This window comes from Sorex fumeus, unplaced genomic scaffold, assembly GCF_029834395.1.
Source record: "Sorex fumeus unplaced genomic scaffold, SorFum_2.1 ptg000043l, whole genome shotgun sequence".
In the NCBI taxonomy this organism is placed as follows: Eukaryota; Metazoa; Chordata; class Mammalia; order Eulipotyphla; family Soricidae; genus Sorex; species Sorex fumeus.
Genome location: NW_026606100.1, coordinates 30,654,783 through 30,666,875, shown reverse-complemented (window position 1 = coordinate 30,666,875; position 12,093 = coordinate 30,654,783). Strand labels below are relative to the sequence as shown.

The following is a 12,093-nucleotide window of genomic DNA, read 5'->3' as shown; positions in this document are numbered from 1 at the left end:
AGATCATTATTTGATAAGCACAGGCAAATGAACCAAGTGTTGATTAGCAATTATTTTTGTTATTGCTAAATATATTAATCTATAATTTGTTAGATTATAACAAAGAGAGGCTCTTTTTAACATCCACAAACTTCTAGGAAAAAACACTGAAATGATGAATAGATAGATTTCAGTATCTCTGTCACTAAAGTGTGTTTCAAAATAGAAATAATCTAACCATCCCCAAATTGCCATTTCAACTGAATTACTAAAGATAATCCAACAGGGACAAAGAAATAGTATAAGGGACAAGACTCTTGCTGACACTGCACGGTCCCCTGAGCATTACAAGAAGCATCTCCTAAGCACCACACACACCTGGTGTGACCCAAACCATGCCTCTACAAAAAAAGATAACTCAACAAACTCACCAATGACTCAGTCCATGACTCTTTACTATTTTCAGAGGTTTACTTACTTTTTAAAATGCATCAAATTTACTAAAGGAATACATTATGTCACCTTCAAGGTGAAAAGTGCCATCATGTTATTACTAAGCCATTTCCTTAAACATATTTGGCAATATTAATAAAAATGAATATTTCTACTGGGCAACCACTTCGAAAAATTACTTTCTAAAGCTAAAAAACTTATTTACTCTATGATCCAGCAATTCAACTCTAAAGAAATAAAAACAAGACATCTACTAAAAGGACCTATAGGAGTTGTATATAGTAACTCTATTCATAATAGATCAAAAAAGCACAATACAAATAGAGCAATGGAAAAACAAATTATAGATTAATATATTTAGCAATAACAAAGAATAATTGCTAATCAACACAAGATGAAACAATTTTTTAAAAAACCATGTTGATCAAAAGAAAACAAAACTCAAAAACAATATACACTTTATTTCTGCATTTATATGAAGTTCAGAAATAGGCAAAGTAATCTTTGGTGACAAAACAGAACAGTGATTACATGAAGGGCATGGGTACTAACTGGAAGATAATATATAAAGAAAATCTCAGATTATGGAAGTATTCTATATCATGAGTAAGGTTATTCAAATGTATTCACTAGGACACTTATGAGTAGTCACTTTCAAGAGTAGTCTAAATCTGTGTTTCTCTGTATATAAATTTCTACTGTAAATAAAATCTAACTAAGTAAATAAACTTACCTATTATAGTTCCAAAAAAGGTATAAACTGGGAACAGGAAAAACTATACTTAAGTCTGTATCTTAAGCCAATTAGTCAACCAGCAATACTGAGCACATCGGCAAATTGAACCTGAGCAAATTATTGGGATAATAGGATAAAATCAGCACATAAGACACTTAAAAAAATTTTGCTACACAAGAAAAAGAAACATTCACTCTTTTAGCAAAATTCTGAAAAGCAAATTTTTCTAATCAATTCTTGAACTAAGAGTAGATTTAATACTGGGCTATATAAGAGGAATGAAAAGAGTATTTTTATCTAATAAAATATTATTAGATACTTAACGTAGAAAATAGTATTTGCTGAAAGCCTACAAACCCGCTCCTCCATATATTTTTTTTCTAGCAATATAAAACCCATTATCTGCCAGACACTAAAGAACTTAAACCAACTTAATCCTACTAACAATTTCATAAGAAAGATGCTACAATCTTCCCCCATTTTACTGACCAGAAAACTAAGCTACAAAGAAGTCTAGTACTTATCCAAGGTCATGCTTAGGACCAGAATCAAATTCCAAATAGTCTAGCTTTAAGGTTCTATGTTCTTAACTATTACACCATTATACTATCTTCAAAGCTTCTTTTCTCAGCTTTGAAGATAGTACACCTTTTTTCAGCTTATGCCACACAATTTCACTCCTATGATATAATTCACAATCACGATCATCCTGTTGTTCATCGATTGCCTCAAGCAGGCACCAGTAACTTCTCCTTCGTCCTAGCCCTGAGATTCAAGGCTCTTTCAGGGTTAGGAGAATGAGACCCATCATTGTTACTAGTATTTGGCATATTGGGTACACCACGGGGAGTTTGCCAGACTCTGCCATGTGGGCAGGTTACATTCGGTAGCCTGCCAGGTTGTCCAAATATGATGTAATTCAAGACCTACTAATCCAGTTTTTTTCAGGCAGATCTCTAAATCGAATTATTCTCCAAATATACTCTAGCAATAAAAAATAAAAACAAACAAAAAAGAATAAAAAGGATTCCAAATACAGAAAGCCCCAACACAATGTTGAAAATTGCTTGGAATTCTTTTCTACTGAGTTTAGATTCAAGATTATTTTCGGCCAAATAAAATATTCAGATTATCATGACACTACCGTGTCCAAGTCAGATGATAGATATGTACAATTTTTAATTATATTTTGTAACCTTTACACTTACCTAAAATAATTCAAATCCCCAGTATTTACTGAATCCCATCTACTAAAAAGCACTCTATAGGGCATCGCTGAGATCAATGGATAAGTGTTAAGAGACCTGCAAGAAATGATCCCTGATCATAAAAGTCAGGAGAAAGTCCTAAGCAACATCAGGTGTGGCCCAAAAAAAATGAAAGAAAAAAGTGCTAGACACATCTTCTCCTTTTAAGTTTTCCAGCACAACAATTCTCATATTAACTTAGGATACACAGCTACATAGATTTTACTTAATTCCCATCCCCATACACATGGTAGTAAAAGGCATGTGGGTGGTGATAGCCTCACACTGTGGTTTTTAATTTATACATTTCTGATTATTTACTTGATTGAGCACTGTTTCTTGTGATTATCTGCTGTTAGTTTTTACTAATTTTTTTGTTCTGGGACCACACCCAACTGTACTCAGGGCTTACTCCTGACAGTGCGCAGGGGACTATATGCTATGCAGTGCCAGGGGATCCAAGTGCCTTACTTGCTTCATTCTCTCTCTGGATCCACCCCTGTACTATCGTCTTAACCCCCTCTATTCTACTTTTTGGTACATTAATTGCCTATTCCTTTCTTTAGAAGATTATTGTGTTGTAAAAATTGTCTATGTATTATGAATACAAGACTTTTATTAGAGACGCACTTCACAAATATTTTCTACTTTTCACTGCTTTACCTGTTCATTTTCTTTTTTTAGTTTTTATTTTATTTTATTTTTTATTTTTATTTGTGAAACACCATGAGGTACAGTTGTAGACTTACAAGTTTTTGTGCTTGGGTTTCAGTTATACAATGATCAAGTACCCATCCCTTCACCAGTGCCCATTCTTCACCACCAATGATCCCAGTATCACTCGCAACCCAACCCGCCTCTGTGGCAGGGCATTCCCTTTTGTTCTCTCTCTCCTTTTGTTCAATTTCTTTTAGTTTAATTGTGATTAAGTACAATTTATCACATTTACTTTAAGGTTCATAAAAATATTCTCTTGCTTAAAAAATATCTTTGCCTAAAAAAAAGTATAGTCGAAGTGACATCTGCACTTATTTGTTCATTGCAGCACTCTTTACAATAGCCAGAATCTGGAAAAAAACCTGAGTGCCCGAGAACAGATGACTGGTTAAAGAAACATTGGTACATCTACACAATGGAGTACTATGTAGCTGTTAGAAGAGATGAAGTCATGAATTTTACATACAAGTGGTACTACATGGAAAGTATCATGTTAAGCGAAATGAGTCAGAAAGAGAGGGATAGACATAGAAAGACTGCATTCATCTGGGGAACATAAAGTAACAAAATAGGAGACTAACACTCAAGAGTGGCTGAGATTAGTACCAGGAGTTTTGCTCCATGGCTTAGAGGCCAGCCACACATGCTAGGGGAAAAGGGAGCTCAGATAGAGAAGGGAGCACCAAAAAAAAAGGTGTTGGGAGGATCCTCCCAGGATGGGAGAAGCATGCTGAAAGTAGACTATAGACCAAACATGACTGCCACTCAATGCCTCAATGCAAACCACAACACCCAAAAGGAGAGAGAGAACAAAAGGGAATGCCCTGCCACAGAGGCAGGGTGGGGTGGGGGGATGGGGGGTGGGAGGGATACTGGGACCCATGGTGGTGGAAAATGGGCACTGGTGGAGGGATGGGTATTTGGTCATTGCATAAACCAAGCACAAAAATCTGTAAGTCTACAACTGTACCTCATGGTGTTTCACTAATAAAAATTTTTTTAAAAAATCTTTGCCTAAACCAAAGTCACAATTTTTTCTCCCTTATTTTTCTATTACCCTTTATTTAGTTCTATGATTTAGTTTGAGTTAATTTTTGCATATGGTGCAATGAAACAGTGGCAACTCATTACTTTGTATATGAATGTCCATATTTTTCCAGCAAGGTTTGCTGATATAGGTGAAACTAATGTATTTCAACAACAGAGCACAAGAAATTCATTGATATGATTTTGATCACATATTATACTGCAACAAATTTTTAGAGTTATAAAAACCTGAAAAGATTAAGGAGTGGGGAGACACAATGATCAGGTTGCATGCAGCTGACCCAAGTTTGATCTCTCAGTGAGAAGGCAAATAAACTACACATGTTTTCAATCATTACACTACACCACAATATGAACTGGTGCAGGAGCACATACAAGAACCCAACTGTCTTTTATTAACCCAGATATTAAGGATATTTGGAAATACATGGCAAAAGCCTTAATTTTTGTTCAAAGAGTTATTTTCCATGAAAATATTTTATTTGAATTAATGCTATAGGTTTATGACAGCTACTTAAAATGAATTCATAAATTTAATTTTTTTTTATAATGTACACTGGAGAAGTGGCATGTGTTTGAACATGATACAACTGAAATCCAATCATGAACAACTTTGGATTTGTACCATCCTGTGATTCAATTAAAAATTAATTAAAAATTAAATTTTTTTCTCAGTTTTAATTTCAAACTGTGTAAACAAAAATATAACCTACATGAACAAAAATACTTTGGGGTCATCAATGATTTTTTTAATACAACAGAGGAATATGGTTTATAATAAATTGCATATGCCTAGCACACGAGACCTGGGCTCAACAATACAAAACAAAAATCCCCAAAGAGGGGCTGGAGCGATAGCACAGCGGGTAGGACGTTTGCCTTGCACGCGGCCGACCTGGGTTCAATTCCCAGCATCCCATATGGTCCCCTGAGTACCTCCAGGAATGATTCCCGAGTGCAGAGCCAGGAGTGATCCCTGAGCATTGCCAGGTGTAACCCAAAAAGCAAACAAACAAACAAAAAAGCACTCCAAAGACTCTTGAGAACAAATCTAACACCTGTCTTCAATTTCTGCAAATATCTTTATTTTTGCTAAAATAATAGCAAATTTGATCAGGTCACACTTTAAATTCTTTCAATAATTTACTACTTTTATTTTATTTTTTGGTATTCCAGCAGTGTTCAGGAGATCGCTCCTCGCAGAGAACCATATTTGGTGCCAGGTTCAAACCTGCGTCTGCTGTGTGCAATGCAAGAGCCTTGATCTCTTTACTATCTCTCCTACCCCAACATACTACTTTTCTTAGCATAAGAATAAACTTTCCTTTTTGTTGTTTTTGTTTTAGTTTTGGGGTCACACTCAGTGATGCTCAGGTCTCATTCCTAACTCTGCACTCAAAGTCATTCCTGGCGGGGCTTAGGGGGCCATATGGGGTGCTAGGGTTGTCATGTACAAGGCAAGCATCCTACCTGCTGTACTATCACTCTAGCCTGTGGGACCAAACTCCTTTCAAAGATCTATAATCATGCACAAAAAGTTTCCCCAGTCTTTTCTTCATTCTACTTATTCTGTCAAACAAATCTTTTGTTCAGTTGAGTCTTTAAAAGCATTAAGTCCCATTTGTCTTTTAGTATTTACCCTGGCTGTTTCTTAGGCCTGAAATGTACCCAAACACATGTACTTCTCCCATTTGTCTAACCAAGTCCTATTCATTTTTTTAAGGGTTTTGTGTCAATTTTTTGTGTTTCAATCTGTTGGGTTTGTTTTGTCGGAGCTGGGAGGGTGAGACTCTCCAAGCACTGCTCTGGGAGCGCAGGGGCCACTCTGGCCACAACTCAGTCAAACAATGCCGGGGCTAGAGATACAGAACTGCCCAAGCTCAACAATGTGGGGAACCATCAGGGTCATACTCAGCATTACTGGGATGGAGAAAAACATGCGGTCGAGAGGGTAGAATTAGGGTCCCATTCCTGAGGTACTTCAATGGTCCATTGTTTGGGTCTTATTACAGACATTGATTACCTGGTTTTTCCTATTCTCAGGCTTTGGATCAGGCTCTTTCATATATTCTCATGATTCATTGAAGATTGCCATCACAAAATTTATCAGTTTGGGAGTTCACCATTTTTGAGATCATGTTTTTTTAAGAGCTTTTCCTTCATTCCACAGTAGACTATAATTATCAAATGTAGATGTTTCCTATGTATCGTGTGCTTTTTCAAGGTCAACTGCTTTCAAAGATCTTCAAAGGAGTTCATGAAGGCCTGGATTTTATGTCAGTTGTATTGCTCATGCCTCACAAGTGAGAAATTCTGATTTGATTCTGTATACACCCCACCCCGCCAAAGTTTATCCTCACACCCTCCCTACTCCTCCCCAAATGTAGTGAAAAAAATAACCTCATCTAAAGAAAGGTCTTCTCGGAGAGCCCAGCAAGCTACCGAGAGTATTCGATATGCCAGACACAGTAACAACAAAGTCTCCAATGGAGACGTTACTGGGCCCGCTCGAGCAAATCGACGATCAACGGGAGGGCCTTTACCTTTACCTTTAAAGAAAGGTCTGGATGAGAGAACAAGTAAAAAGAAATACCCCGCATTATTGTCACTAACTAGCAATGAAAACTACAAACCGTTACCAGTTTAGAAATATACTTAAGTTCCCCTATTCCTAAGACCTAGTTACATCACTGACACTCAAGAGTTTATTGCTAAAACTCTTTGAAATAGTGTAAAAAAATTTAAAATAGAATGTTAACGCACACACACATACGTTCAATTTGCTCAAGTGGGCCAGTAACGTCTCCATTTTGGGATGTCTTGTTACTGTGTTTGGCATTTCGAATACGTCACAGGTAGCTTGCCAGGCTTTGCCGTGCAGGCGAGATAGTCCTGGTAGGTTGCCGGGCTCTCCGAGAGGGACAGAGGAATCGAAACCGGCTCGGCCGGACCGGCTGCGCGAAAGGCAAACGCCCTACCGCTGTGCTATCACTGGTATGGTCTACAGCCATACCACCCTGAACGCGCCCGATACGTTCAATACCAAACACAAATTTTAAGTATTTGAGAAGGATGGACAGCACTTCTACCAAGAAAACCAACGTATCTGGTACCCTGATCATAAGCAATGGGCATCAAGCTCTTTCTTACATTTTCCCCTACAAAGTTTCCATTTTATAGTTCTCCACAACATTCCAGGACTGTCCTAATGGTTTGTAATAAAGTTTGAAGACAACACAGATCTCTTGTCATGTAAGACTTGCTGAATTAGCTCAACTGGAATACTGTACTTGAAGGTCTTTAAAAGCCTTTCTACTAGAAACTAGACCTGTTAATCAAATCATAGTAATTCTTTTTTTTTTAAACATAGTAATTCTTACACACACACACACACACACACACACACACACACACACATTAACCAGGACATATTCTGAATATCGCACTTCATATTTTTAATAATCATAAAAAATATAAGGTGTTCAGGCAATGAGTTGTAATTAACATTAGTTGGCTTTTCGTAGAAAACAGAATTATGTACTGGATGATATTTATTAAGGTTTTTTCAACATTCAGTATCATACTTCTACCGGATATGAAAATCAAGTCACACTGTGCTATGTTGGTTTTGGCAAACCAATTATGACAATAAATATGTCTCAAGAATTCCAGGAGCTGGAAATCTAGCTCAGTGGTACAGCACATACCTTGCATGTGTGAGGTCTTCGATTCAATCTCCAACACCATACACACACACACACACACACACAAAGTGGATCAGTTTAGATCCACCTTAAAGTTTAATCATCAAAGGTGTACTGAGTGATGTGAAATGTAGGCAATATGAAGGGGGAAAAGGAGAAAAGGTAACTATAAGTAAAGCATGGGATATAAGGGGGACATATTAATGAGTTACACACACACATACACACACACACACACACACACACACACACACACAGAAAGTACCTGGAAAGCTGTGAGTGCGCCAGTCCCTGGGTTATACAGGCATCGCAGCGAAGGCATACTGTCCGCCAGGCTGGAGCAGCCCAGCCACAGAGACCTGGGCATAGAGCACTGCAGAGAAAGGACAACTATGAGATGGGACAGTATGAGACAGGATGGCACAGATTACAGGAACTTTCAAGACTTGACTGAATGCAAAATTCTTAAGCTGACCTTTATGATCTTCAGGAAATTTACTAGTTCTGGGGTTGGAGGAATAGTACAGTGGGTAAAGCATTTATCTTGCACACAGCCAACCCAGGTTCATTCCCCAGCATCCCATATGGTTCCCCAAATCCAGCCTGCTGGAGTGAAACCTTAGTGCAGAGCCCTGAACACCACCAGGTGAGGCCCAAAAAAGGAAGGAATGAAGGGATGGGGGAGAGAGGGGAAGAAATTAATTTACTAGTTCTAATCCCAGAAAGAAGTTCAAATGGGCACTAGTAGTCAAGAAGTAAAGGGGGAAAGAGGTTAAGTCAAAACACCAATATTTACTGTAAAATTCGGTCCCTATTCATCTATGTATAAAACTAAAGAAAATCTGGGGCTGGAGTGATAGCACTGTGGGGAGGGCATTTGCCTTGCACATGGCCAACCCAGGTTCAATTCCCAGCATCCCATATGGTCCCCCTGAGCACCAATGGGGTAATTTCTGAGTGCAGAGCCAAGAGGGACCCCTGTGCATCGCCAGGTGTGACCCAAAAAGAAAAGAAGAAAAAAAGAAAGGAAATCTATCTGTTAATCTAATTAGTTTTTTTCCTCTATGTGCCTCATCTCCCATTAAATAACCTGAAGTGAAATACTATACAGAGTAAGCAAAAAAAGGAATAGTTCGTGGTGATATCTACTAAGAATAGTAAATTAGAAACGGGGTCAGGGGCCGGAGCGATAGCACAATGGGTAGAGCGTTTGCCTTGCACATGGCCAACCCGGGTTCGATCCCCGGCATCCCATATGGTATCCTGAGCACTGCCAGAAGTAATTCCTGAGTGCAAAGCCAGGAGTAACCCCTGAGCATTGTTGGGTGTGACCCAAAAAGGAAGAAAGAAAAAAAGAAAAGAAAACGAGGTCAGGGGTTAGAGAAATAGTATAGCAGGCGAGCAACTGCCTTGCATGCAGCAACCCAGGTTTGATCCCTGGCACCACATATGGTCCCCTGAAAACTGTCAAATGTGGCCCAAGCCCATCCTCCACCCCACCTCCCAAAAGAGAAAACAAAGTCAGAACGATAATTCAATTAAGTTGGGTGCTGGGGTTGGGACCAAGCAGCAGAGCACTTGCCTCAAATGTGTGAAGCTCAGGGTTTGACTCCCCAGCACTGCCAAAAAAAAACAATTAAATTGGGTGCTGCTGAAGGACTAGGTTCAGTTCTTGAGTCTACATAGTCCTCTGAGAGGGAGGGAGAGAGACACGGAGGAAGGAGGGAGGGAGAGAGAAAGTACAGGAAAGCTAAGGGTTTTTCAAAAGGTGGGAGAAGGAAAAGAAAAGGTACTATACCTCCACAGCTTTGACAGAAATCAACTCTGCACAGTTTGCAAATGTTTTATGTATCTTGTTAGTCTGCTATTCATTAACCAAAATGCAGTTACCATAGCAGCTGCCTCCTCATCTTTCCAGATGGATTGTGTGTGTGTGTGTATGTGTGTGTGTGTGTGTGTGTGTGAGAGAGAGAGAGAGAGAGAGAGAACATGCACACAAGCATGTGTGGGTGAGAATGAGGATAGGGTAAGAAACAGCCCAAAACAGAAGGGTAAGAGACAAAAAGAAGAGCAAAGAATAGAGTGAAATATAGACTAAAGAAAAGAGAGAGAGAGAGAGAAGCAGGCTAGAGCGACAGTACAGCAGGTAGGGCGTTTGCCTTGCACGCGGCTGATGCGGGTTCGATTCCCAGCATCGCATATGGTCCCCCGAGCACCGCCAGAAGTAATTCCTGAGTGAAGAGCCAGGAGTAACCCCTGTGCATCGCTGGGTGTGACCCAAAATGCAAATAATAATAATAATAATAATGATGATAATAATAATAATAACTTCTACTAATATTAATTAAATATTAGCCTTGTTGCATCTATAGCTTTATAAAACATTGTATTTTTTAGGAAAATTTACATTCTCAAGTTTCTCCAAAGTATCCCAGAATGAAATTTTGTCGATCAGTATGAGTGCTATCACAGTCTAATAATACTAAAAAACTAAGTACTGGTGTTGGGAAGACAGCTCAAATGAGCAGAGAGCATGCCTAGAATTCTAGGAATTGGTAGACACATGTCTCCCAATCTCCACTGGGTGTGATCTTGATGATCAACTAACACAGCCAGAAGGGGACCCTCACAAAAAATCATTTATACAACAAATTTTTATAGCATCTTCCTTGTACTAGGTGCTATCCTAAAGATACAACAATGAAACAAAAGAAAACACTTCTTCCTGCTTTAATGACATTCTCCCAACCAAACATTAGTTTTAAAATGAGTTAATATATTTATATTACATGCACACATACACACACACACACAAACACACACACACACTTCTCTCCTTGCCAATGAGAGACACTGCACATTATTAAGAAGTTGGTTTCAGTTGTAGAAAAGAAGTCTAGGTAGAAAAAAAGTCTCATTCAAATAAATGAAGAGGGGCAGAATTTGACAAAAAGTGGGAAAGAAAAGTGAAATAAAAAGAGAGTATAAAATACAAAAGAAAATCATGGAATAAAAGACACACGTATTGAAAAATAGCTGTTACTTTCCCCTCACCCATAAGAAAAGGAAGATAGCTCATATAAACTGCTAGTCATCCTGAAGGCACCTATCCTTAAAATTTTTATCAACATATACACATTTATTTATATTTACTAATGCTCCTTAGTGTTTTTAAGGCATTCTTCTTTTGAATTTGTCTTCTTTTTCACATAGATCCTGTGCCCTTATATTACAACTGCACTTCATTTTTTTTTCGCTCTTTGGGTCACACCCAGTGATGCACAGAGATTACTCCTGGCTCTGCACTCAGGAATCATCCCTGGCAGTGCTCAGGGGACCATATGGGAAGCTGGGAATCAAACCCGGATTGGCCACGTGCAAGGCAAACACCCTACCCGCTGTGCTATTGCTCCAGCCCCAACTGCACTTCATGTTATCTGACTTTCCTTACAGTTATTTATTGTAACACTAACCTCATTAACTCATCCTATCTCCCATCAAAACTCTTAACAACTAAAAATTTGAAAGGTTTAATACCATCCCCTTAAGCTAAAATTCCAAAATAATATTATAATCAATAACGAGCCCCATACACCCAGGAAAGCCACTAGATGTGCTATAGCGTGATTTCTAAAATAGCATTAACTTGCAAACACCACACAGAGGATGCATTCCTGATTATTACAAGACAATTGGTGTGGGTATGAAAACTGCACTTGAATATAGTCAGATCTGCACATTACCATAAGATTTTATATATTATAGCCCAATTTAAAAACCAATTTTCAAATTGGTTTGTATTGTAACAATTCATCTTACCCATACTGGTAAATGCCACTTTAAAACATTAAGGAAAAAATATAATTACAAAATTAATGGAATGTGCTATAACTTTTTCTCTACCTCTTTTCCTTCTATCTTCACATTTAGGAGCATTTTCTAAATGAAGGGGGAAACCAAAGGAAATTTGTGCAGTAAGTAACAGTATGGAAAGGAGTGCCATTTCGGTTACTATTTGCACCTAATCTATGTATTTCAGGGCCGTAACTAATCAGTTTCGAGAAAGAGTAAAAATAATTCTGTTCTTCAAGTTCAATATATAAGCCCCATGAAAATACTTTTAAAACGCATTATTTTCTACTGTGTTTGTATTTTAAGTCTGGTTTTCCATATAATCTGTACTTAAATTATGAGAGTTTACTTTCTAAAA

At 38.1% G+C, this 12,093-nt stretch overlaps 1 protein-coding gene across 4 annotated transcripts in view; it reads right to left on the bottom strand.

The window, feature by feature from the left end:
* BTRC (beta-transducin repeat containing E3 ubiquitin protein ligase) overlaps positions 1-12,093 on the bottom strand; it is a 192,649-nt gene that overhangs the window by 123,030 nt on the left and 57,526 nt on the right. For 2 of the 4 annotated variants that reach the window (XM_056120445.1, XM_056120446.1), the window contains exon 2: positions 8,149-8,256. The exons of the other annotated variants lie outside the window; for them this stretch is intronic. In XM_056120445.1, coding sequence (XP_055976420.1) covers positions 8,149-8,256 — 108 coding nt within the window. The remainder of the gene's footprint in view (positions 1-8,148; positions 8,257-12,093) is intronic. 4 annotated transcript variants of the gene reach the window in all.